We start from the raw sequence: 21,257 nt of genomic DNA, 5'->3' as shown, positions 1-21,257 counted from the left end.
GAGGTTAAAATCCAGGCCCTGGGCAGTTGCCAAAGATCACAGAGAGTGGAGTCAGGTCCTGAGTGTCTTGTAAAGGTGGATTCTCTCCTTATTGTGATGAGTCTGAATCCCATAGGGTGAATATCAAGCAAGCCAGGTTTGTAAACACACATGCTGTGTGGCTGGAGGATGACACCAGCCTGGGCCAGAGGAGAAGGCGCATCTAACCCACTTCTCCTGCTTCAGCCTCTGCGAGTGAGCAAAGGACAGCCCCCCTCACCTTGAGAGCCAGGTGACCTTGCTGTCTCTAAAGTGAGAAGATCATGGAGGTTCTGTTGGAGTTTGTGTTCTGTGAATGAAGGGATGCTTGGAAAGGACTGCTTGCCAGAGGTACAAAATCATCCTAGAGAGGGTAATTGAGAAAGATGAATTTTATCTTTACATTCTAGCTATTGATTCTAAGATGCACATTTTCCTTACATTTTAACATCTCTGAGATCAGGATGTTTCTTACCATCAACTGACATGAAAGCGTTGTGTCATGGGGTAATTGGCACCATTTCCTCATTAGCAGTGGTTCATGAAATAACATGTACAATCAATGGCATCTTAGATTTGGTGAAATATAGTCTTTCTTTTTTAACAGCTCATACTTATATAGATTTACTCTGTGCTAAATCCTGTGATTAGTGCTTTACATGAATGAGCTCACCAGAAAGACTCTGAAGATCTCATTCTTCAGATGAGAAAATCAAGATCAGAAAGGTAAAGATACTTGTCTAAGGTCACACAGCAATGGAAAGGCCTTTACCTTTCTCTTTGTTGTCTTGCCTGAATTCATCTCTCTTTAGTCTACCCTCTCTGAACATTCAGTTTCTTGATAAATCAGATCAGGATTTACTTTGAAGACCTGTCTATCTGTCTCTCTCTCTACCTATCTATCTATCTCCCTCTCTCTCTTACTCTTTCTCCCTCCCTCCCTTTCTCTCTCTTTCCACAAATGCATACACACCTCAGGTATTTGGTCCCCAAATCTTTCTCTTGACCTATAACACTCCTGAGAAATTAGTTTCATTCCCTCAATCAAAACATATTTATTAGGTATCTACTCTTATCAAGGTTCCAGAGAAATTATTCTGTGCGAATGAGAGACTGATAAATCTATCTCCAAATCTTGCAGAGTTTACAATCTCGTATTATGTAAAACTTTCGTCGTTGGTAGGCCAATTTAAAGCCCCATTTTAAATGTACCAGGAAAATCTATGGATTAAAAAATGGTGGAGGGACTTCCCTGGTGGCGCAGTGGTTAAGAATCCGCCTGCCAATGCAGGGGCCACGGGTTCGATCCCTGGTCCAGAAAGATCCCACATGCCGCGGAGCAACCAAGCTGGTGCGCCACAACTGCTGAGCCCACGTGCCACCACCACTGAAGCCCACGCGCCTAGAGCCCGTGCTCCGCAACAAGAGAAACCACAAAAATGAGAAGCCCGCGCACCACAAGGAAGAGAAGCCCCCGCTCACCGCAACTAGAGAAAGGCCGCACACAGCAACGAAGACCCAACGCAGCCAAAAATAAATAAATTTATTTATTTTAAAAAAATGGTGGATTACACCATTCTATTTTCATGGATATAACAGGGTGCCCTGCCTGATTCTCACAAAGGTGTATAAATGTTACTGGGATTAGCAGAGGCTGGAAAAACTTTCAATTTATAACTGAAAGCCATCTTCGGCAAGTGGTGGGGATTTAAATATCCTGTGGGGCACGCTGTTCCTTCGTTCTGGAAAAACCGCCTGGATGCAGACCCTTTGGCTTCATGAAACCACTGCAAATGGATGTCAGTTGTTTCAGGGAAAGCTGTGAATTCGCCATTATCCTGAATGCAGATGGTTAGGCCAAGGTCCTCCTCATTCTCTGGAGACTTTGTTTTACTTGGGGTGGGTAGGTGGATTTCTTTTTCCTGTATGGGATTAGCCAGCTCTGTGCAGGAGGCCCAGATCCCACTGCACATCTTCAGGGATTGCTGTACCCTCATGATGAGTATTGCTGATGGGGAGCTGAGGCAGACGTCCTGGTGGCCACGAAAAGGATGAGAAAGCCCAACTTCAAAGACGACCTGGTCCAGCTCAGGGGGAGCCCAACCTGGACTCGGCAGTTGAGGTCATGTAGATGTACTCGAAAATGCACAAATGCCACAGAGCTAAAGAAAAAAAATTACGAAACAAAGTCTATTAACTTGTTAAGCCAGTGGGGAATTTCACTGAGCAGATCATGAACAGAGGTGATGAAGTCAGGAGCTGTAAGTGCTAGAAAGGAATTTTCATGGTGCTGTGCTAATTTCTGGTTGGAAGCTAGCCCTGTGGACAGAAAGAATGGGTCCATGGGTCTGTACACAGATCCACTGGTCAGGAAAGAGCCTTCAGTTACTTCCAATGAGGCCTGGCATTCAGGGTCACTAAAAGCTTGTGGCCCTTTATACCACCTTCAGCTGGTTACAACCATTTGCGATGAGACACAACACTTAGCTTGAATGTTTTCTAGGCAAGTGCTGATATAAGTGGATTCTTTTCTTTTTACAGTGCTAGGGAAGATCGAATTACTCACACTCTGGGAAAAGTACTGATGCTGGGTGGTTTTTTTCTGATACAGTCACCTTGTATTGGGACCGAGGAGCCAGACCTCCCCTTATGGGTATCCGGTGAAGCTTCTCATAAAGGGAGTTGACAGTTCTGAGACTGAATATACAAGTGGACAATGGCCAGACTATATATAAGAAGAGAACTCTGGCCTACAGCCTCGGCAACGATTAACCCCAAATGGTAAGGGCTTGATCAATAACTAACTGCCAGGTTCCCCAGTTTGGCCCCACTTCCAACTTGGGACTGACCAGAGAAAGGAAAATAAGCTGGGGGGCCTGATTGGCAGCAGCGAGGAACCCTGTATATGAAACGGCAGGCTCCAGCCTTCGCCTGTGCTCCAGCACCCCCAGCTAAGCGCAGCCGTGCAGAAGCATCTTCTGGGGGTGCTTCATCCACAAATTCCACCATGGGCACCCATTTGAAACGGCAAGCTCCAGCCTTCGCCTGTGCTCCAGCTCCCCCAGCTAAGGTATACTTACCATATGACCCAAAAGCCCACTCCTAGGCAATTAACCAAGAGAAAATCTTTTCACAAAACAGGTATGTGAATGTTTTAGCTATCTTGTCCACAATTCCTAAATATAGGACTATTGAGGTGATCCAATTTTCTTGAGTTTGTCATTTTTTAATTGTTCTTGGAATAACACTATGTATACGTACTGTTTCACAGTCTAGAGTTAATATTTTACCAATTCAATAAAATCCAGAAGCCTTACATCCATATAGATTCTTTTACCTTCCACTCTTTGTTATAGCTGTCATATGGGTCACCTTTCTATGACTTGAACGCCACGCTCTGAGACTGTGGTATCCTTCTTTCATACATATACAGGGAATTCCCTGGCGGTCCAGTGGTTAGGACTCAGCACTTTCACTGCTGGGGCCCCGGGTTCAGTCCCTGGTAGGGGAACTAAGATCCCGCAAGCCACGCAGGCGCGGCCAAAAAAAAAAAAAAAAAAAAAGTCATACATATATAAAATAATGTAAGAGGATCGTTTTTCCAGACACGTGCCGTTGTTGTTGCCCTTCCTTTGTTCCCGAAGTTGCAAGCTTACTTCTTTCTTGTGTCATTTCACTTCAGCCTGAAGAAGTTCCTTTCATGTAATATTTTTAGAGCAATTTGTCTGGTGATGAATTCTCTTAGTTTTCTCTCATCTCCATCAGCCTTCGTTTTGGCTTTTGTTTGGCTTTCGGTCTTTAAGGATATCCCTGCTTTAAGGATATAATATCCTGGTTTGGTCTTTTCCTTTAATACTTTAAAGATGTTATTCCATTCTTTTCTGGTCTCTGTTTTCTGATGAGAAACCACAGTCCTTCAAGTTGACATTCTGTGATGTATAACAGGTCGTTTTCCTTGACTGCTTTCAAGATTATTCTTCACCTTGGTTTTTTTTATCAGATTGTGTGTCAGGGTGAGGCTTTCTGAGCTTAGATCTGTGTCTCTAAATCAGTGATGTTTTCAACTATACTTTTCCTCATATATTTTCTTCTGCACCTTTCCCTCATACCCTCCAACGGCACAAAAGGTAGAACTTTCAATATTGTTTCACATGTCTCTGAGACTTAATTTTTTGTTCAGTCATTTTTCCTCTTTGTTTTTCAGATTGTGCCATTTCTATTGATCCATAAGTTTTCTGAATCCTTCCTCTGTTTTCTCTGTTCTGTTATTCAGCCCATCCAGTGAATGTTTGCTTTTGGATATTGCATGTCAAGTTCTAAACTTTCCATTTGCTGCTTTTTCATAGTTTTTACTTCTCTGTAAAGAACGTCTTTCCATTAATTTCAAGAGGATTTACCTTTACCTCATTGAGCATCGTTGTAATGGATGCTTTTTCTGCTAATTCCTCCATATGGGTTCTTTCAGGGCTGGGTCTATTGATTGCATTTTTCTCTTTAGAATTGGTCACATTTTCCTAGTTCTTTATATGCTCTGTTGTGTGATTTTGTGTGGTATCCTGGAAAGTTTGCTTATTATGTTTCAAGACTCTGGTTCCTATTAAAATCCTCTGGAGATTGTTACTTTTTCTTTTTCTGTTGTTTTTATTAACCAATTCATGAACCTATGGTCCAACAGGTATTGTGCCTTGTCTTCTGAGTTGTTCCAGTCTTGGTGCAGTTTTCAGGACACTGCTGTGCTGTTTGTGTCCACATGGTGCACGTACCACTCGGGGGTTAATGTGGGAAGTGAGTGGCAGTTTATACTGTAGTTCACTTCTGCAAGCCTCTACTCTGCCTCGTTGGGTCTGTCTGTGCATGAGGCTCAGGGGGATCCCAGGACTTATGTTGGCTCATACACAGACCTAAATAGTCTCCTCCTCTAGCTCTCTCCTCTTTGGGCTTCTACCCACATTCTCAGGCTTCAGGGGCCCCTCCTACATGTTCCTCAAAGTGTTTCAGCCTCCATGCTGTCATGCAGTTCCCTATGGCCAGGTTGACCTTTCAGGTGAAATAGCAAGAGAAAAGAAAGGAAAATAATGGGCATTCCCCCACACTCTTCAGACAATAGGAGCCTCTTTACTTGTTCCTTTGTCCAGAGACACAGGCTATTTCTCAGTGAAGGCCTCTGCCGTCACTGAGGTTGCAGGGGAGATGTGGTAACTGGGGAGAAAAAGACCAATGGGGATGACCCCCTTACTCCTCAGCATACAAGTCCCCCACTTTCTCACTTATCTGGATAGAAATAAAAGGTTGATCCCATGGTTTTAACTTTCGGCTGCTGCTGGACTTTGTGTGCCTTGCGTAAGCTGGGAGACAGAGGCAGGAAAAAAACCACCATAATCACCCTGTTACGGGCTGTTATTCAACTTTGGACTTCCAGGCCCCATCTGCCTGTTAGTGTTCACTTCTTAGAGTTTCAAGTTCATGCTTTTTGTCCTCTATCTTGCTCCATGCGGCTCTTGAGCCCTTGTAATATGACCACATTTCTCGTGACACATGTAAAAATTCTAACATTTTGCAGATACTGAATTAAAAATCTATTATTTACATTGACTTCACCATTTTCATTTTCCTGGTGTGTTCATTAGAAAATTCAAAATTACATATGTGCCTGGCATTATGTTTTTTTTGGTGAGCAGTGATCCAGAGGATGGAAATGTATGCCTCCTTCGACTCCTTAAACTCAACCCCACTCTGGGGCAATGTCCCAACCAGGCAGAAACTGCAGGAGGAGCTGGAGACCTTGAAAAGTTTGGCTATACTTCCAGCTCAGCCCAAAGCCCAAGGATGATTCTGGACTTTCATTCTGACTCGTGCATTTCAGATCTTTCTGGGTTTCGACCTGGTATATATGTCCCTCCCAGCCCGCCCTGCCTGCCCCTTCAGTTATCACCCCAGAAGGATCTGGGTGGCTTGGGCACTTCTGGGTTTTTTGTTTTTTGCACTTCTGTTCTTAGCAGCTCTCCCCTCAAATATTACGAGGCGGGAGGGCAGGCGGACGCACAGGCGCTGATGCCAAAGCTGCCACCTCGGGAGGCGGCTGCTGAGCCAGGTACCCTCCTCTCCAGCTTTCCCGCTCTGGTGGCCGGGGACCCATCCTGTACAGTTAGAGCCGGCCGGAGGAGAAGGGGCAGCTGCCCTGGCAAGCAACTCATCACCCTCAAGGCAAACACCTCCAACCCTCAGACCCCAGGAGATTCAGAAGCGCTAGATGGTCCAGGCGCGCATCATCACCTGTGCGCCCCAGGGCCTGACGTGTACTCTGCGCATGCGCCACCCCTCGCTAAACTATTGCGTCCCGCAAACGCAAGCCCATTGTTCGCTCACAGGTTGCAGAGCTATAAATCCCAGCAACAGGCCAAACAGTGTGCACTCCGCTTTTGGCCGTGTTGGCAGCTGAAGGAGAGTGCTCGGCGCCCAGCCTCTATCCAAGGACCGATCTCACCCAAGTCCTCTACGGGCAGTTACTTAGGTAGGCCCTGCCCCTCACCCCCGCCCCGGGCACTGGGGGACCAGCACCTGCCAGGAGGGCTCGGCTGCCCCCAGCCCGCTCCCCGTGCCCACAGACTTCCCGTGGCCGGCCCGGGTCACCCAGCTGTCTATGGCCGGCTATCCACTCGCAGGCCAGCCCACAAGTGTCCAGTGACTCCGCATCTGCGCTTTGCCACAGAGTCTCTGAGACCCCATTCTACCATCCCGCAGGCCTTGCGCTCCTTTCTGGGGGTCCTTATCTCCATCTGCAGGCGAGGCCATCGGAAGAAGGCGGTGATGGGTGCTCTCACCTCCACGATGTCCCGCAGCTCAGTGTCCGCAGTGGACACAGTCACTGTCAGTGTGGCGCGGGGGCAGCCAGTGCCGCCCACGACACCCAGCTGTGTCCCAAACTGCAGCACAGAGCAGACGGCGTTGAGGGCCCTGGGAGAGAGTGGGAAAGGGATGGCCAACGACCAGAGAAGCGGCCCCGATCGCACCGGGGGTGCATGACCTGCATTTAGGCCCCTTGGGATCTTTTTACTCGTGCCCAGGCCTGGACCTCTGCAGAGAAACCTCCACGCCAAGAGGGCAGAAGACAGTTCCAACAGGACACCCCACACCTCCTGTATGAGCTCCTGCCCCAAAAGAAATGCCATCACGAGCTCATATAGCTCCACCCAAGGTTTCCCGCCCGCGAACAGTAGGAGGGGTCCCGCCATACCGCAAGGGCTGCCCCAGAAGTCCTCAAAGAAGGGGAGCGAGGAGGGCCCTCCGTCGCCCTCTGCAGCTCCGGTGGTTTCCCAGAGGAAAAGCCAGCCTGACAAGGATGCAGAGGCAACAAGAGGGCAGAAACGGCCCTGGAGGGACTGCTCCCCAACATCTGACAGTCCCAGGCCCTGAAAACGCAGGTTTCCTCTGCTGCCGCACAGGCGAGGGGAGCCTCTGAGGCTGCCCTCACCCCCTCAGCTGGATTTCCGGGTCACCACCGAAGACCTAGACTCAGAGAAGGAAGCAGCGCTCCGGTGCATCAACAGTGCGCTGTGGGGTGAGATCTAGGCCATCGGGGGCCTGGGCGCCAGGCAGCCTTCCTGTCCCTTCCCGCTGCCTGCCGCAGGGTCTGCTTCTCCGCAGAAAATGTTTCATAGTTATTTCTATTTTAATATGATCATGGTACATTAAAATGTGTTAGTGCTTGCCTGTGAACACTAAGGTCACTTGATTTGTAATTTTCTATATTGTTCTATATTTTTGTGACTAAAGGCATTACTTGGGGGAATTAAAAGAATATCTTGAAGCGATTTGGGCTTTTGATCTGCCACTAGTTCCTATTTAACGTTAATTCAGGGGTCGGATTCTTTGACCCAAGGAAACAGAATAGTATAAAAAGAAAGAATGTGAGTGTCAGATGGTGGCAAGAGATGCATGCCTTTGCAAGAGATGCCTTTGCAAAAGTTACTGTTGGTTCCAGAAGACTCTCACTTAGCTGTGTGACCCTGGGCAAGTCACTTCACCTAAATCTCTGAACTATAGGGCTGTGGTGATGATTTAAAAGTGACTCGGCACAGTAGACACTCGGAAATCCTGGGCTCTCAGTAAAGCCACTGCCCTGCTCCTTGGTCGTTTGGAATTACTATATTAGTAAAATTTATACTTGACAGTAATTTCAGCTTAAAGTTTATTTTGTCTATTTCATCTCAGCCTTTTGGCTAAGATCAAGTGTAGTATCTGTTCTTGTCAATTTAAAGTTTAGTTTCTCTGATATCATTGCAGCTGTTCCCACTTTTGCTTTCCACTTGCATTGACTATCTTTTTCCATCCCTTCACTTTGAGCCTATATGTGTCCTTAAAGCTGAAGCGATTCTACTGTAGGCAGCATACAGTTGCATCTTTTTAAAAAAATCTATCCATATGCCTTTGGATTGGTGAATTCAATCCACTGAATTTAGAATTATTGAGAACTTACTAATGCCATCTTACTGTTTTCTGGTTGTTTTGTATTCCCGTTGTCCCTTTTCCCCTCTGTTTCTGTCTACCTTTGTAAATTGGTTATTTTCTGTGGTGGTGTGCTGTTTCCCCTTTGTTTATCTTCGGTGCATCTGCTCTAGATTTTGCTTTGTGTTTACCATGAAGCTTATGTAAGACATCTCATAGATTTAAATCGTCCATTTTTAAGCTGACAGCATCTTAACCTCAATTGCCTACAAAAACTTTACCTTTTTACTCCCCACTCTTCATGGTTTTTATGTCGTTATTTACATCTTTTTATATTGTGTGTTTGTTAATACATTACAGTAGCTATAATTATTTTAAATACTCTTTTCCTTTGACTTTTATAATTAAGTGGCTAACACACCTTTCTGTTACAGATTTAGAGTTTTCTGATTGTATATTTACCTTTACCAATGTGTTGTATACTTTTATACATTTTCATGTTGCTGATTACTGTCTTTTCATTTCAGCTTGAAGAGTTCTTTTCAGCATTTCTTTCAAGGCAGGTCTAATGGTGATGACCTCCCTCAGCTTTTGTCTGCCTAGGAAAATCTTTATTTCTCCTTCATATCTGAAGGATAACTTTGATGGATAGAGTATTTTTGGTTGGCATTTTTTTTTCTTTCAACATGTTGAATATGTCATTCCACTCTCTCCTGGCCTGTTGGGTTTCTGCTGAGAAATCTGCTGATAGTGTAATGGGGGTTCCTTTGTAAGTTAAAATCTTTTTTCCCCTGACTGCTTTTAGAATTCTTTATCCTTTGATTTTTGACAATTTCATTATAATGTGTCTTGGAGAAGGTCTTTTGCATTGAGATAGTAGGATGCTCTTTTAGCTTCAAGAACTTGGATGTTGTTGAGATTAACCTGGTATAAATTCAAGTTAGAGTGTTTTAATTTTAGGATGTTAAAGGTAATCCCCATGGTAAACACAAAGAAAATAGCTATAGAATATACCCAAAAGGAAGTGAGAAAGTAATTTAAATATTTTACTGTAAGAAATCAGCTAAACACACACAACGAAAGATAGGAATGCAGGAAATGAGGGGCAAAAAAGCTTTGGGCATATGGAAAACAAATAGCACAATAGCAGAAATAAGTCTTTTTTTTTGTCAGTAATTACTTTAAATGTAAATGGATTAAACTCTCCAATCAAAATACAAAGATTGGCGGAATAGGTAAAAACATATAATCCAACTATATGCTGTCTACAAGAGACTCACTTGAGATCAAAAGACTCAAACAGGTTTAAAGTTAAAGGATAGAAAAAGGAATTCCAAACTCAAATTCCAAACTGTATAGTAACCAAAAGAGAGCAGGAGTGTCTATACCAATATCAGACGAAATAGACTTTGAATTTAAAATGGATCAAAGACTTAAATATAAGAGCTAAACTATACAAATTTCTGAAGAGAAAAAGGGATAAATCTTCATAGTCTTGGATTTGGCAATGAACTCTGAAATATGATAGCAAAAGCACAAGCAACAAAAGGAAAAAGAAATAGGACTTTATCAGAATTAAAATCCTTTGTGTTTCAAAGAACACCATCAAGAAAGCCATAATACAACCTTCAGAATGAAGGAAAATGTTTGCAAATCATATATCTGGTAAAGCTTAGTATTCAGAATATGTAAAGAACACTGACAACTCAACAATAAAATGTCAAATAACCAAATTTTAAAAATGAGAAAAAGAATTTGCATAGATACTGCTCCAAAAAAGAGACACAAATTGCCAATAAGCATAGGAAAACATGTCCAAAATTATTAGTCAAAATTATGCAAACTGAAACCACAGTGAGATACCACTTCACACCCACTAGTATGCATATAATTTTTTTAAAAACAAGGGTTGGCAATGATGTGGGGAAATTGGCACTTTTAAGCATTGCTGGTGCAAATATGAAAAAGAAAATAGTTTGGCAGTTCCTCAAAAAGTTAAACACAGAGATACAATATGGCCCAGGAACTCCACTCCCAGGTATATGTCCAGGAGAAATAAAAAACATATGTTCACACAAAAACTTGTACATGAGTGTTATATTGTCGTATCATTATTCATAATAGCCAAAAAGTGGAAACAACCCAACTATTTGCCAACTGCTGAATGGAAAAATAAAATGTGTTATATCCATACAATGACTATTATTCAGCCATAAAAAGGGTGAAGGACAGATACATGCTACAACCTGGATGCACCTTGAACACATTTTGCTTACTGCAAAAGTCAGACACAGAAGTCTGCACATTGTGTGGTTCTATTCCTATGAAATGTCCAGCATAGGAAAATCAGTAGAGACAGAAAAACCCAGGGCTGGGGTGAAAGGGGAGGAGAGAATGAGAATGACTGATACTAGGTATGAGGTTTCTCTTGAGGATGATGAAAATGTACTGGAATTAGAGATGTTGATTGCAAAACCTGAGTACACTAAAAGCCGCCGAATCACACAGTTCAAAAAAAAATGTGAACTGATGGAATGTGAATTGTATCTCAATAAAAAGATAATATGACAACATTTTTATAGTCATTACTCTTGATCAGTTTCATGATGGAATTCCCACAGTGACTTCAATGGAGTGGCTTGTATGGGATGATATTTGAGGTTCAACCCTTTGGGACTAGATGTTCATTTTGAGCTGTTGAATGACGGTGAGGGCCAGCCAGTATATTTTCTTCACTGAGGATCAATCCCCATATGTATTCTTGGTTTGAATCCTTGTCTTTTTCTCTTCATATTCCTGAAACGAGTTCCTAGGAAATACATTCACAATAGCAAGAGGTGTTGACATCTTCCTGGCAAAAGTCTTAACTAATTCACAGGTCAAACTTCAGATCTCCTTATTACTAGCTGCCCGGGGAGCCCCCTGAATCAAAGTAGGGCTTACGAAGATGGACCTTGCATTTTAGCGTGCACTTAAAATACCCAACAGGCTGATCGCATTGGGAAAATAACTTTATTTACATGAGACAAGTACAAAGTCAGCACAACACAATGAGGGAGAGTATGGGTGCTGGTGCCTGATGGCCTGAAATCAAATCCTATTTGAAAGCCATGTGTACCTGGGAAGGTTAGTTACTTAGCCCTTCTGTTTCTCAGTTCCCTGGCCAGTGATATGGAAATACTAATAGGACCTGCTTATTTGTATTATGTTCTGAGGCTAAAAATTAGTAAATACAAAGCCTGAAGAAAAATGATGGGTACTTCATAAGTGCTACCTAAGTGTTCAAATATTAAATGTCTGGAAGAATAAGCAAGAAATGTAGTAGTGCTGCCTCCAGAGAGGGGACCTGGATGCCACAGGCCAGGGGAGCGGGGAAGGTTATGGGTGTGATGCTTTAGAGCTTGTGAAGAATATCTGTTATCATCTCCTGTGATCCCCACATCAGCTCTGTGGGGAACTCACGGCAGGTGCTGTGATCCATATTTAATGGTACATGGCACTAAAATGTTGAGAGTTTAAGTGATTTTCCCAGAGTCGCAAAGCTGATGACAGATGGATGTGGGACAGGAATGTAGTTGATTCCCTGGGACAGAAATCCCTGAACTCCTGAATCCTCTAGATGGTGCCCTGGACTCCTGAGCCCAGGGCTCCCCTCCCTCCATCCCCCCAATCCTCCTGCCTGCCCCATGGTTGCTCCAAGGGCAGGAGGGGTCTGAGCCAACAGGAGGGCCCATGCCTGACCCGCTGCCTCCTTTACATGTTGATCCCTGATCCCACAGTTGTTAAATATCCCTGAAAGAAGGTCCCTTGAAGGATCAGGGGGTCCCATCTACGTCCCTCCTCCCTCAGCATCTTCACACACTGGGTGAGCCTCCTGGTGGTCTGACCAGTGGTCGGCTTGTCTCCACGTGGCTCAGAGCCCTGGTCTCTCCAAGCCAGCTGCCCACATGGCACGTCTCTCACAAATGAGCTGCGTCTTCAACAACCAGCCCTCGATGCACAGTTAGTGCTGATTAATGAGGACAGTGGCCTGCTGGGCTGTGCTTGGTGGTTTAGTGGGTGAAGCTGGCGTGCCCCACTGTCGCCTATTGATGTGAGCACTGTCTGAGTAGCCTGGGCTACGGCCTGGCTGGGGAGGGGCCGTGGCTGCACTGGCTCTGAGGGCGCACCTTCCCTGCTCTTCCTTCCTCATCAAAATCCAGCCCCTACAAACTCCTTATCCATCCCTAGACCCTGCAGTGGCACAGGAGAGAGGCCCATGTCCTCCTAGAGGGACCCTGCCATAGCCACAGCCTAGAGACCCCATCCTAGGACTGTCTCTGAGGATGACCCAGGCCCTCCTAATCTCTGTCACCAAATAAATGTTCATTCCACTAACCCGAACCGATGGCATTGTCCCTTCTCTCCACATTCCCAGGCAGCGCCCAAACACCCAGTGATCCTGTCCACATCAACCACTGGAAATACCGCCACGAAATCCCAGTTTCCTTCCTTTCTGAAAACCTCTAGATTTACACTGCTAATATTTGCTTTTGGATTTTGACATCGACATTCAGAAGTGTTTAGCCTGTGATTTCTCCTGTCCTGTAATATCTGCTGCTGGTATGACATCAGTATTCTCCTGGTCCGATGAAAGCAGTGTGGGTGTGTTCCCTCTGTATCTGTTCTCTGGAAGAGTGTGTAGGAGACGGGCATCATTTCTGTCTTAAATGTCTGGTAGAAATCAGAGGAAGCCACCTGGGCCTGAAGTTTGTTTTGTGGGGAAATTTTTTTTGCATCTCTTTCTAATTGAAATTTACTTGGTGTATTGTACAGGGCACAGATCTTAAGCGTAGAGCTTCATGGTTTCTTGTAAATATAGACACATCTGTTACCAACACCCAGTTCAATATACAGGACGTCCCCAGCACCCTGGCAGCCCCCTGTAGAAGGGGAGAAGAATAAGTGCTAACTTATTTGGTTATAAGAATGAAATCAGTTACTCCATGTATATTCCAAGTGCAGTGATTTACACACAAACAACTCAAAATTAGTGTGGCAGCGCAATCAGAAAGTAGTGGAGGGCGCTGGAGGGCTGGAAGAATCCAGTCCCTTTGGGATTTCCGCTGTGGAGGTCTGGGGCCAGAGTAAGGAAGCTGAGAGGAGCTCCTCAGAAGCATCTGGGCCTTTACAGAGGGAAAAACTACTGCTCCCCAGAGTGGAGCGCCCATTGTAATTCACTGAGCCCTCCCTTTGCGGAGGGTGCTTTTCTATACTTGTGTGTTATTTTACATAGAAATGTTTAAAAAATAAACCAAGGAGGAGATCAATTTTGCTTGATGTAAGAGCCTCCAGTGTTAAAAATAAAACATATATCTAAAATTAATGCTAAATCTGTACAGCTCAGACAGGAAGTAACCGGCACTCACTAGCTGACTCAGGAGCGGAGCGGGAGCAGAGAGGCGGCCCTCCTTCCTTGGCCTCGTGTCTCATTTAAGCTGCCAGCCGCTGCACAAGCTCCATCCCCTCTGAGTCTCAGGCTGAGGCCTCCAGGTCAAGGTCTTCACAAGTGTCAGACCAGAACCTGCCACACAAAGGCAGGGACTGGAGTCCTGTGAAAGGTGTGGTTTCAGTAAAGCAGTAGTTAGGGCCTCGTGGTGAGCAGGCGTTGGTGACGGGACTCGTGGCCTAAGGAGAACGGGAAATGGAGGAAGGTAATTAGGGACGCACCGTCTCATCTCCTCGCCCCTCTTCACCCGGAACCAACCTTACTACGCCCCATGGGCGACTTCGTGTGGCGCGGACCCTGGGGATGAATTTCTAACCGCAGCACTGTCGGTGTAAACGTGCGGCACGTAACTACACGTCAGCATCCGCTCCCCTAGGCACAGTGCCAACACTTCCGAGCTCGGGGTGTGTCAGATGCCTGGTCCACCCGAAGTAGTTCTCTGTGCTCTAGGCGAGTGCCGCTGCTCTGCAGCACCAGGTAAGAGAGGCGTGGCGTCCTTCAGTGGGCGAGGCGCCAGGCGCGGCGCCTCCGGGCCGGGCGCGGCTTCCCGCTTCAAATCCGGGATGCTCGCCCTCGTCCAATCAGCGGGCTCGCCCCTTCGCGCCGTCCAATCCAAAGCCGGCGTGGAGTCCCCGCCCCTCGGTCCCTGTAGCGAACCGACGTAAACCCTAGGGGCGCACCATACGGCCGCCCGCCGTGTGGGGACGCGCGCACGCGCACTGGTGGAGGCGCTGGACGCCGGAGCTTTCTTCTGTGGACCTTCCGCCGGCTGGGCGCTCGCGTCCGGCGTCGCGGGCTCGGTGAGGGGTCGTTCGGGGGGCGGCGGGCGGGGCGGGCGAGTCGGGCTGCCTTGAGAGCGGGGCCTCCGGGACTCGGGTCTTTTGTCCGGGGCCTGGTCCCTCTTTCCCCAACGCGGCGCTCTCCGCTCGCGGGCCGGGCTGGGCGGGGGTGACGCGCTGCTGACCGGCGGGTGCGGCCGGGTCACCGTGGCTCCCGGCTTCTTGCGGGTCGTTTCACGGAAAAACGGGAAAGGTGACAGTGTTTGAGGTCGCTTTGCTTTTGTTTTCTCCCGACGGCAGACTTTGTTCGCTGAAGCATGAGGTCCCTTTCGAGGCCGTCGCCTGGAGGACAGCTGTTTTCTTGACAGTGTTTTCATTCGCTGTTACCATTTGGAGGTAATTCGACTGGAATTTTTACTGCTGCAAGGTCAACTTTTTCTCCGGATTCCAGTTTTTAGGGCAGTTTACGGTAAGCTTTGAAAACTGTTATGCTAGATGCCTACCTAATGGTAAAGCGTATCTTAGAACGTTGGGGAAGTTTGACTTTGGCTTTTTCCCACAGCTCATACTTTTAAGTGTGTTCAGTTGTGCACATAGGCTTCCAGTTGATAACTACAGCCGATGATATTTTATGTATCCAAACATGAAATGAAAGCAATTAAATATCAGTAAACTCGAGCAGGATTTTTTTTTTTTTTTTTTTTCCGGTACGCGGGCCTCTCACTGCCGTGGCCTCTCCCGTTGCGGAGCACAGGCTCCGGACGCGCAGGCTCAGCGGCCATGGCTCACCGGCCCAGCCGCTCCGCGGCATGTGGGATCCTCCGTGAGTGGAGCACGAGCCCGTGTCCCCTGCATCGGCAGGCGGACTCTCAACCGCTGCGCCACCAGGGAAGCCCGAGCAGGATGTTTTGAAGTTACTGCTTTAAGGACATACCAAGAGAAATCCCAAAGCTGGCTGCTTAGTTCAAATGCAGTAAAAGGAAAGATAATATTGTATTGTCCATAGATGGACATTGGCATGTCCATAGATGGCTTAGAACAAGTGTAGTCCTTTCTGGAAAAGAGAGACTGGGCAGTAGGTTGCATCTGGAGGAATCTTCCCCTGGATTGTGTTACTGTTACACCCACAGCAAAGCTCTATTCCTGCACTTAGCACTGTATCATAGTGGGTAGGGATTGTCAGCTTTCTGAGGGGAGCCACCTTATTGTTGCTTCACACAGCCAGGCAGAGTGTCTTTCACTGTTTGTTTTTGATAATGATTGTTGCATGAATGATCTTTGCTTAATATCTGGATTTTCTTGGATTTGCTTCTTTCTAAGTGGAGATAACCCTTAAAGAGATGGTATACATTTTGATGTGGTATATATATTTATAAGTGAATGAGTAACTTAGTAACTACAAGACTAGATGTGAGGAGGTTACTTGGAAGACTTGTGTAGGAATTTATTTTATTTTTAAAAAAATTTATTTATTTATATATTTAGCTTCACCGGGTCTTAGTTGCAGCACGCGGGATCTGGTTCCCTGACCAGGGATCGAACCTGGGCCTCCTGCATTGGGAGTGCAGAGTCTTAGCCACTGGACCACCAGGGAAGTCCCCTGTGCAGGAGTTTGAAGATCGATGGACAGATAGGCAAAGTTTCTGCTCTTAGGGAGAAATCTTTTTAGTGGAAGAAGACACACAAATACAAAAACAGACAGTGATCAGTGCTGGCAGAAATTAAAATGACTATGGACTCTGGGGTACATTTGACTTCATGATAAGGGATCAACTCTCTTAGAAGGTGAGCTTTGAATTGAGGTGAATGTCAGGAAGGAGCTAGCTGTGCAGACATCTAGAATAGTATTCTAGGCCCCGAGGTGGGGATGGGCTTGAGTATTATAGGAACAGAAAAGCCGTTATGTGGTGAGTGAGGCTGGGGTGTGCAGATGAGGTGGCTCACTGAAGTTTTCAGGAAGAGTATGGTACCTGGCTTATGGTTTACGATCCCTTTGATTGCCATGTGGAGAATTAATTGTAGAGTGGCAAGAATTGGCCTGTGAAGACTGGTTAGGAGGTTTTTCAGTAGGGTAGGATGGTAGTAGAGTCAGAAAGATGTAGAATGACTCAGGGATTGTTTTAGACAAGGCCTGTTTTGCCCTCAGGAATAGGCTCCACTAGATGTGTTTTGATCGGCAACAGTGTTTTTACTGTGTTTAAATGGGTTCAGGTAGAGTCTGTATTTTCCTGTTGTCTGACGGTGCATGTTCCTGAAGGCATTTGAGTTTGAGATTTGTCTGTATAAGATGTGCACTGCGTGATGGAGCTGAGGTCAGGATCCTGGGTGTCCCTAACATGGAAGGGGAGGCTGTCAGGTGAGATGCTTGGCTGTGGAGAGAAGGTGAGAAGGTGGTGCAGAGGTGCAAAGGAAGGGTGGGGACAGGTTTTCCACCTCTTGTGTCCCTAGTGTGGGAGAGTTTGAAAGTGTTTGTAGAAATCGAGAAGAGGAAATGTAGATAGTTAGACATGTCGAAGAGAGGAAAACACTGGGCTGTGGTCTGAGAGGAGTGTGCTTACGTGATAGCTGGTGATAAGTTTGCTGGGTTTGACCCAGTTTGAACATCTTCATTCATTCAGCAAATTTATTGAGGGTCTACTCTGTGCAAGGCACTGCTCTAGATTCATTGGTAAAACAGGTCAAGTCCCTGCCCTCATGGCACTTACATTCTAACGTGGGGTGGGGAATAGTTAAACTGGTGAACTATATAGCACTACAGAAAAAAGGAAGCAGGGCAAGGAGATTGGCATGCCGAGCCTGACTGTACACGCTGGTGGGAAAGTGGACATTTATACAAAGACCTGAAAGAATTGAAGGTGCAGGAGCCTCCGTGGGTTCCAGGGACGGCAGCGAGGTCAGGGTGGCTGGGGTGGAGGGTGCGAGGGAGAGGAGCAGGAGGTCCCAGGTCAGAGTTACTCACTCCCCCGTTGCCAGCAAGACTGACTTTCTCAGTGAGATGGGAAGCCAGTGGAGTGTTCTGAGCTAAGCAGTGAATGTTTGGCTTGTTTGACTGGGTAACCTGAGTGTGTGGAGGGTAGTCTGGGGAGGAAGATAGAGGCTCTTGCAGGGAGGGTCCCGGTCGGAGAGGGTGTGGCTTGACCATGGCGGTAGCAACCAGGAGTCGTGAGAAATGGCAGGTTCTGGTTATATGGTTGTGGTGTAGCCATTGGGATTTGCTGAGGGATTGCACACTGATGGTTTGGTCTGAGCAACTAGAGAATGGACTTGTTTTCTCTGTGGGGAAGATTGAAGAGCAGGCTTTTCTTGAGGGGGTTGCAGTGAGATGGAATCAAGATTGATGTTTTAGGTGCTTGTTAGATACCTAAGTGAAAATGTCAGGTAGGTGGTTGAACATCTGAGGTTCAGGGGAGAGACCCAGGCTGGAGATACAAGTTTCATATGGGAATTAAAACTTTCAAACTGAGGGCACTCATCCAGAGAGGCTGGGTAGATGGAGGAGACCCAGGAGCCAGCCCTGGAGCCCTCGCTGTGTGGAGGTCCGGGAGAGAAGGAGGAGGAAGAGCCGACAGCGGTGCTTTGGAAACCAGGTGAAGAAAGTACTTCTGTGAGGAAGGAGTGTGAATTCGATTCTGTTAGGTCCAAGACGAGGAGGACTGAAAATTGATCGTGGAGTCATGGGTTTGGCAACAGGAAGATCAGTGGTGATGTTGACAAGCCCTTGGTTAGGGCGGTGGGACGGAAGCCAGCTGGGAGTGGGCTTGGATGAGGGGTGGAGCTGGGTGGCCGGTAGTGACTCATATTGGAGGTCTGGGTGGTAGAGGGAGTGCGGATGTAGGTGGCGGTAGCTGTTGGGGGATAGCAGGGCTGAGGTTGAGGAAGGCTTCTTGTGCTCATGGGGAGGACTGCCCCGAGAGATGCAGCAGTGTCGAGGAGGAGAGGCGGGTGTTGGAATGGGAGGGCTAGGCTTTGCCAGGAGTGTGAATCCTTCATCTGTGATCAGGTGAGTTTAGTAGGTTTCTAGTGGTCTTAAGGCTTTTCCTACTTTGTAGAGTAAATTAGCCCATAATACCTAAACTCACACGTCAGTGATTTGCCACCAACCCCAGCACAGTCCTGCATTGTCGTCTGTCTCATCAGTAGTGGCAGCTTTTAGCATATCCATCCAGGCGCTAAGCCCTCTCCCTTCCTCTCCTTTCAGCTGATGGAATCAGGCCAGACTTCCTAATACACCATTTAAGGCTTGTAGGATCTGGCTCCATGGTTTTACTCACCCGTTGCCCAAATATGGTGGAGCACCTGCTATGGCCACCACATCCTCAGAACTTAGAGCAGAGTTTGGAGTCATACCTGGGCGCGAATCTTATTAATTGCACAACCTTGGGTCAGTTTAGCTAGTTTAGTCTCTGAGTTTGTTTCTTCTTTTGTAAAACGAGGATAAGTGAGTTAAGGTAGTAGGTATGCAATAAATTTTAATTCTTTTCCACCATTGCTTATGTTCATTTGTCACCTTTAACAGCCCTCTTATCTCATACTTTGCCTGAAATGTCCTGCTCATTCTTCAAGGTATAGGGCCAATATCCTCTCATCTCTTGAGTCTTTCCTGATTTAATTATTTTCTTCACTGAATTCCACACAGCCCTTACATGATAAGCACTCTGAAATATTTTTAAAATTGAGTAACGTCTCCTGAGTTCTGAGATCAGGGTCCATCGAACGAGTGGCCAGCATGCACTGTAGGTTCTCTATCAGTAGTACAGACTGTGCCAGTGTTTTCCAGACTTAGCCTTTGTGTGCCACTTTTACCATTTTTGCCTTGTCCATGTGCCAAATATACTTTATTTTTATCTTTATTTATTTATTTATTTTTGGCTGCGTTGGGTCTTCTTTGCTCCGTGTGGGCTTTCTCTAGTTGCGCAAGCGGGGGCTACTCTTCATTGTGGTGGCTTGTCTCCTTGTGGAGCACTGGCTCTAGGTGCGTGGGGTTCAGTAGTTGTGGCATGCAGGCTCAGTAGTTGTGCACGGGCTTAGTTGCTCCACGGCATGTGGGATCTTCCCAGACCAGGATCGAACCCTTGTCCCCTGTGTTGGCAGGTGGATTCTTAACCACTGTGCCACCAGGGAAGTCCCCAAATATACTTTACGTAACTTAAATTTTTTCTTTGAACAGACTCATTTTTTTTTTTGATGTTGTTGGCTGCACCGCACAGCTTGTGAGATCTTAGTTCCCTGACCAGGGATTGAACCCGGGCCCTCGGCAGTGCAAGCACTGAATCCTAACCACAGGGAATGCCGTAGCCTCACTTTATTTATTTATTTGTTTGTTTGTTTGTTGAATTTTTTGGCTGCGTCGGGTCTTCGTTGCTGCGTGCAGGCTTTCTCTAGTTTCGGCGAGCAGGGGCTACTCTTCGTTGTGGTGCAGGGCTTCTCATTGAAGTGGCTTCTCGTTGTGTAGCATGGGCTCTAGGCAAGCGGCTTCAGTAGTTGCAGCACTCGGGCTCAGTAGTTGTGGCACACGGGCTTAGTTGCTTCAAGGCACGTGGGATCTTCCCCGGCCAGAGATTGAACTCACGTCCCTTGCATTGACAGCCGGATTCTTAACCACTGCGCCATCAGGGAAGTCCCTAGACTCACTTTTTAAACCATTTACTCATCCTTAATCTTTGAAATCAGGGACTAGATTTTGCTAGTTCTATTTATTCTATTCCCTGTTAGAATGTGTGCCCAGCTTGTATGATGTCCAGAAATTGTCTGTATATGCCATTAGTGTTGTGCCTTCTTCGATTCTTTATTCGATAAATTCAAAATCCAAGAGTAAATTAAGCTGTTGTGTTTCATTATTATGTTAATTATAAGAAGATAGTTTGATGTTTATATTCTCAGCTATAGTATCCCCTCTTAGAGCTGCTCCAAAAAAAGGATTTTATCAGTTTTCTAAGATTTATGGGACTTGTACTCTTAATCGTTTGAAAAAGTTTTATGGTAATATATGATTTATAAGAATACTTTTATTGTTGCAGTGAGATGGAAGATTTTCGAGGTATAGCTGATGAGTCATTCCCAAGCTTTTTAACCAATTCATTACTTGGTGGTAATAGTGAGATTTTGGAAAATGTCACTCTTTCTTCAAATCTTGGCTTGCCTGTTGCTGTTTCAACGCTTGCTAGAAATAGATCCAGCACTGATAACAGGTAAGAATTGTTTGAACCGATGATTTTTTTTAGATTCTTAAAGCCTACTATATACTGATACTTCTGTGAAATTTTTCAGCCAAGCTTGAGCTTTAGCTTTCTCTGAGGCAGATGACCATTTATATAAAATCAACATAGAAGATAAAACCATCTCTTTGCTGTTCTATCGCCTTATCAGTGGTGGGTGGGTAGGTTTGAGATTGAACGCCAGTGACCTTTTGGCCTACCAATGGTCTTTCTGTCTGTGGTATATTGGCTTTGTATTAGTTCAGCCTCCTGGTGGCTGGTGATTTGAGCTGCACCCCCAAATGTGATGTGTATAGTTCACTCATCTTGTGT

The 21,257-nt window shown here is 46.1% G+C and overlaps 1 protein-coding gene and 1 long non-coding RNA gene across 15 annotated transcripts in view; one reads left to right on the top strand and one right to left on the bottom strand.

The window, feature by feature from the left end:
• Window positions 1-10,276: 10,276 nt before the first annotated feature.
• On the bottom strand, window positions 10,277-14,465 carry LOC308626929. Its single transcript, XR_014017325.1, has 3 exons — window positions 14,210-14,465; window positions 13,872-14,130; window positions 10,277-11,272 (listed from the first exon to the last, which is right to left on the bottom strand). It is a non-coding gene; the product is annotated as an uncharacterized lncRNA (long non-coding RNA).
• Window positions 14,466-14,658: 193 nt separating this feature from the next.
• Window positions 14,659-21,257, top strand: part of CEP192 (centrosomal protein 192) — a 97,079-nt gene continuing 90,480 nt past the window's right edge. For 13 of the 14 annotated variants that reach the window (XM_081252982.1, XM_081252980.1, XM_081252981.1 and 10 more), the window contains exons 1-3: window positions 14,659-14,751; window positions 15,031-15,199; window positions 20,748-20,918. In XM_081252982.1, coding sequence (XP_081109108.1) covers window positions 20,752-20,918 — 167 coding nt within the window. In that variant the 5' untranslated portion in view covers window positions 14,659-14,751; window positions 15,031-15,199; window positions 20,748-20,751. The remainder of the gene's footprint in view (window positions 14,752-15,030; window positions 15,200-20,747; window positions 20,919-21,257) is intronic. The other variant, XM_081252975.1, reaches the window with a different exon arrangement.

This window comes from Mesoplodon bidens, assembly GCF_964165515.1.
Source record: "Mesoplodon bidens genome assembly, chromosome: 13".
Taxonomy (NCBI): Eukaryota; Metazoa; Chordata; class Mammalia; order Artiodactyla; family Ziphiidae; genus Mesoplodon; species Mesoplodon bidens.
Note: the sequence above shows the minus strand (reverse complement) of the source record. Positions and strands in the feature narration are given on the sequence as shown.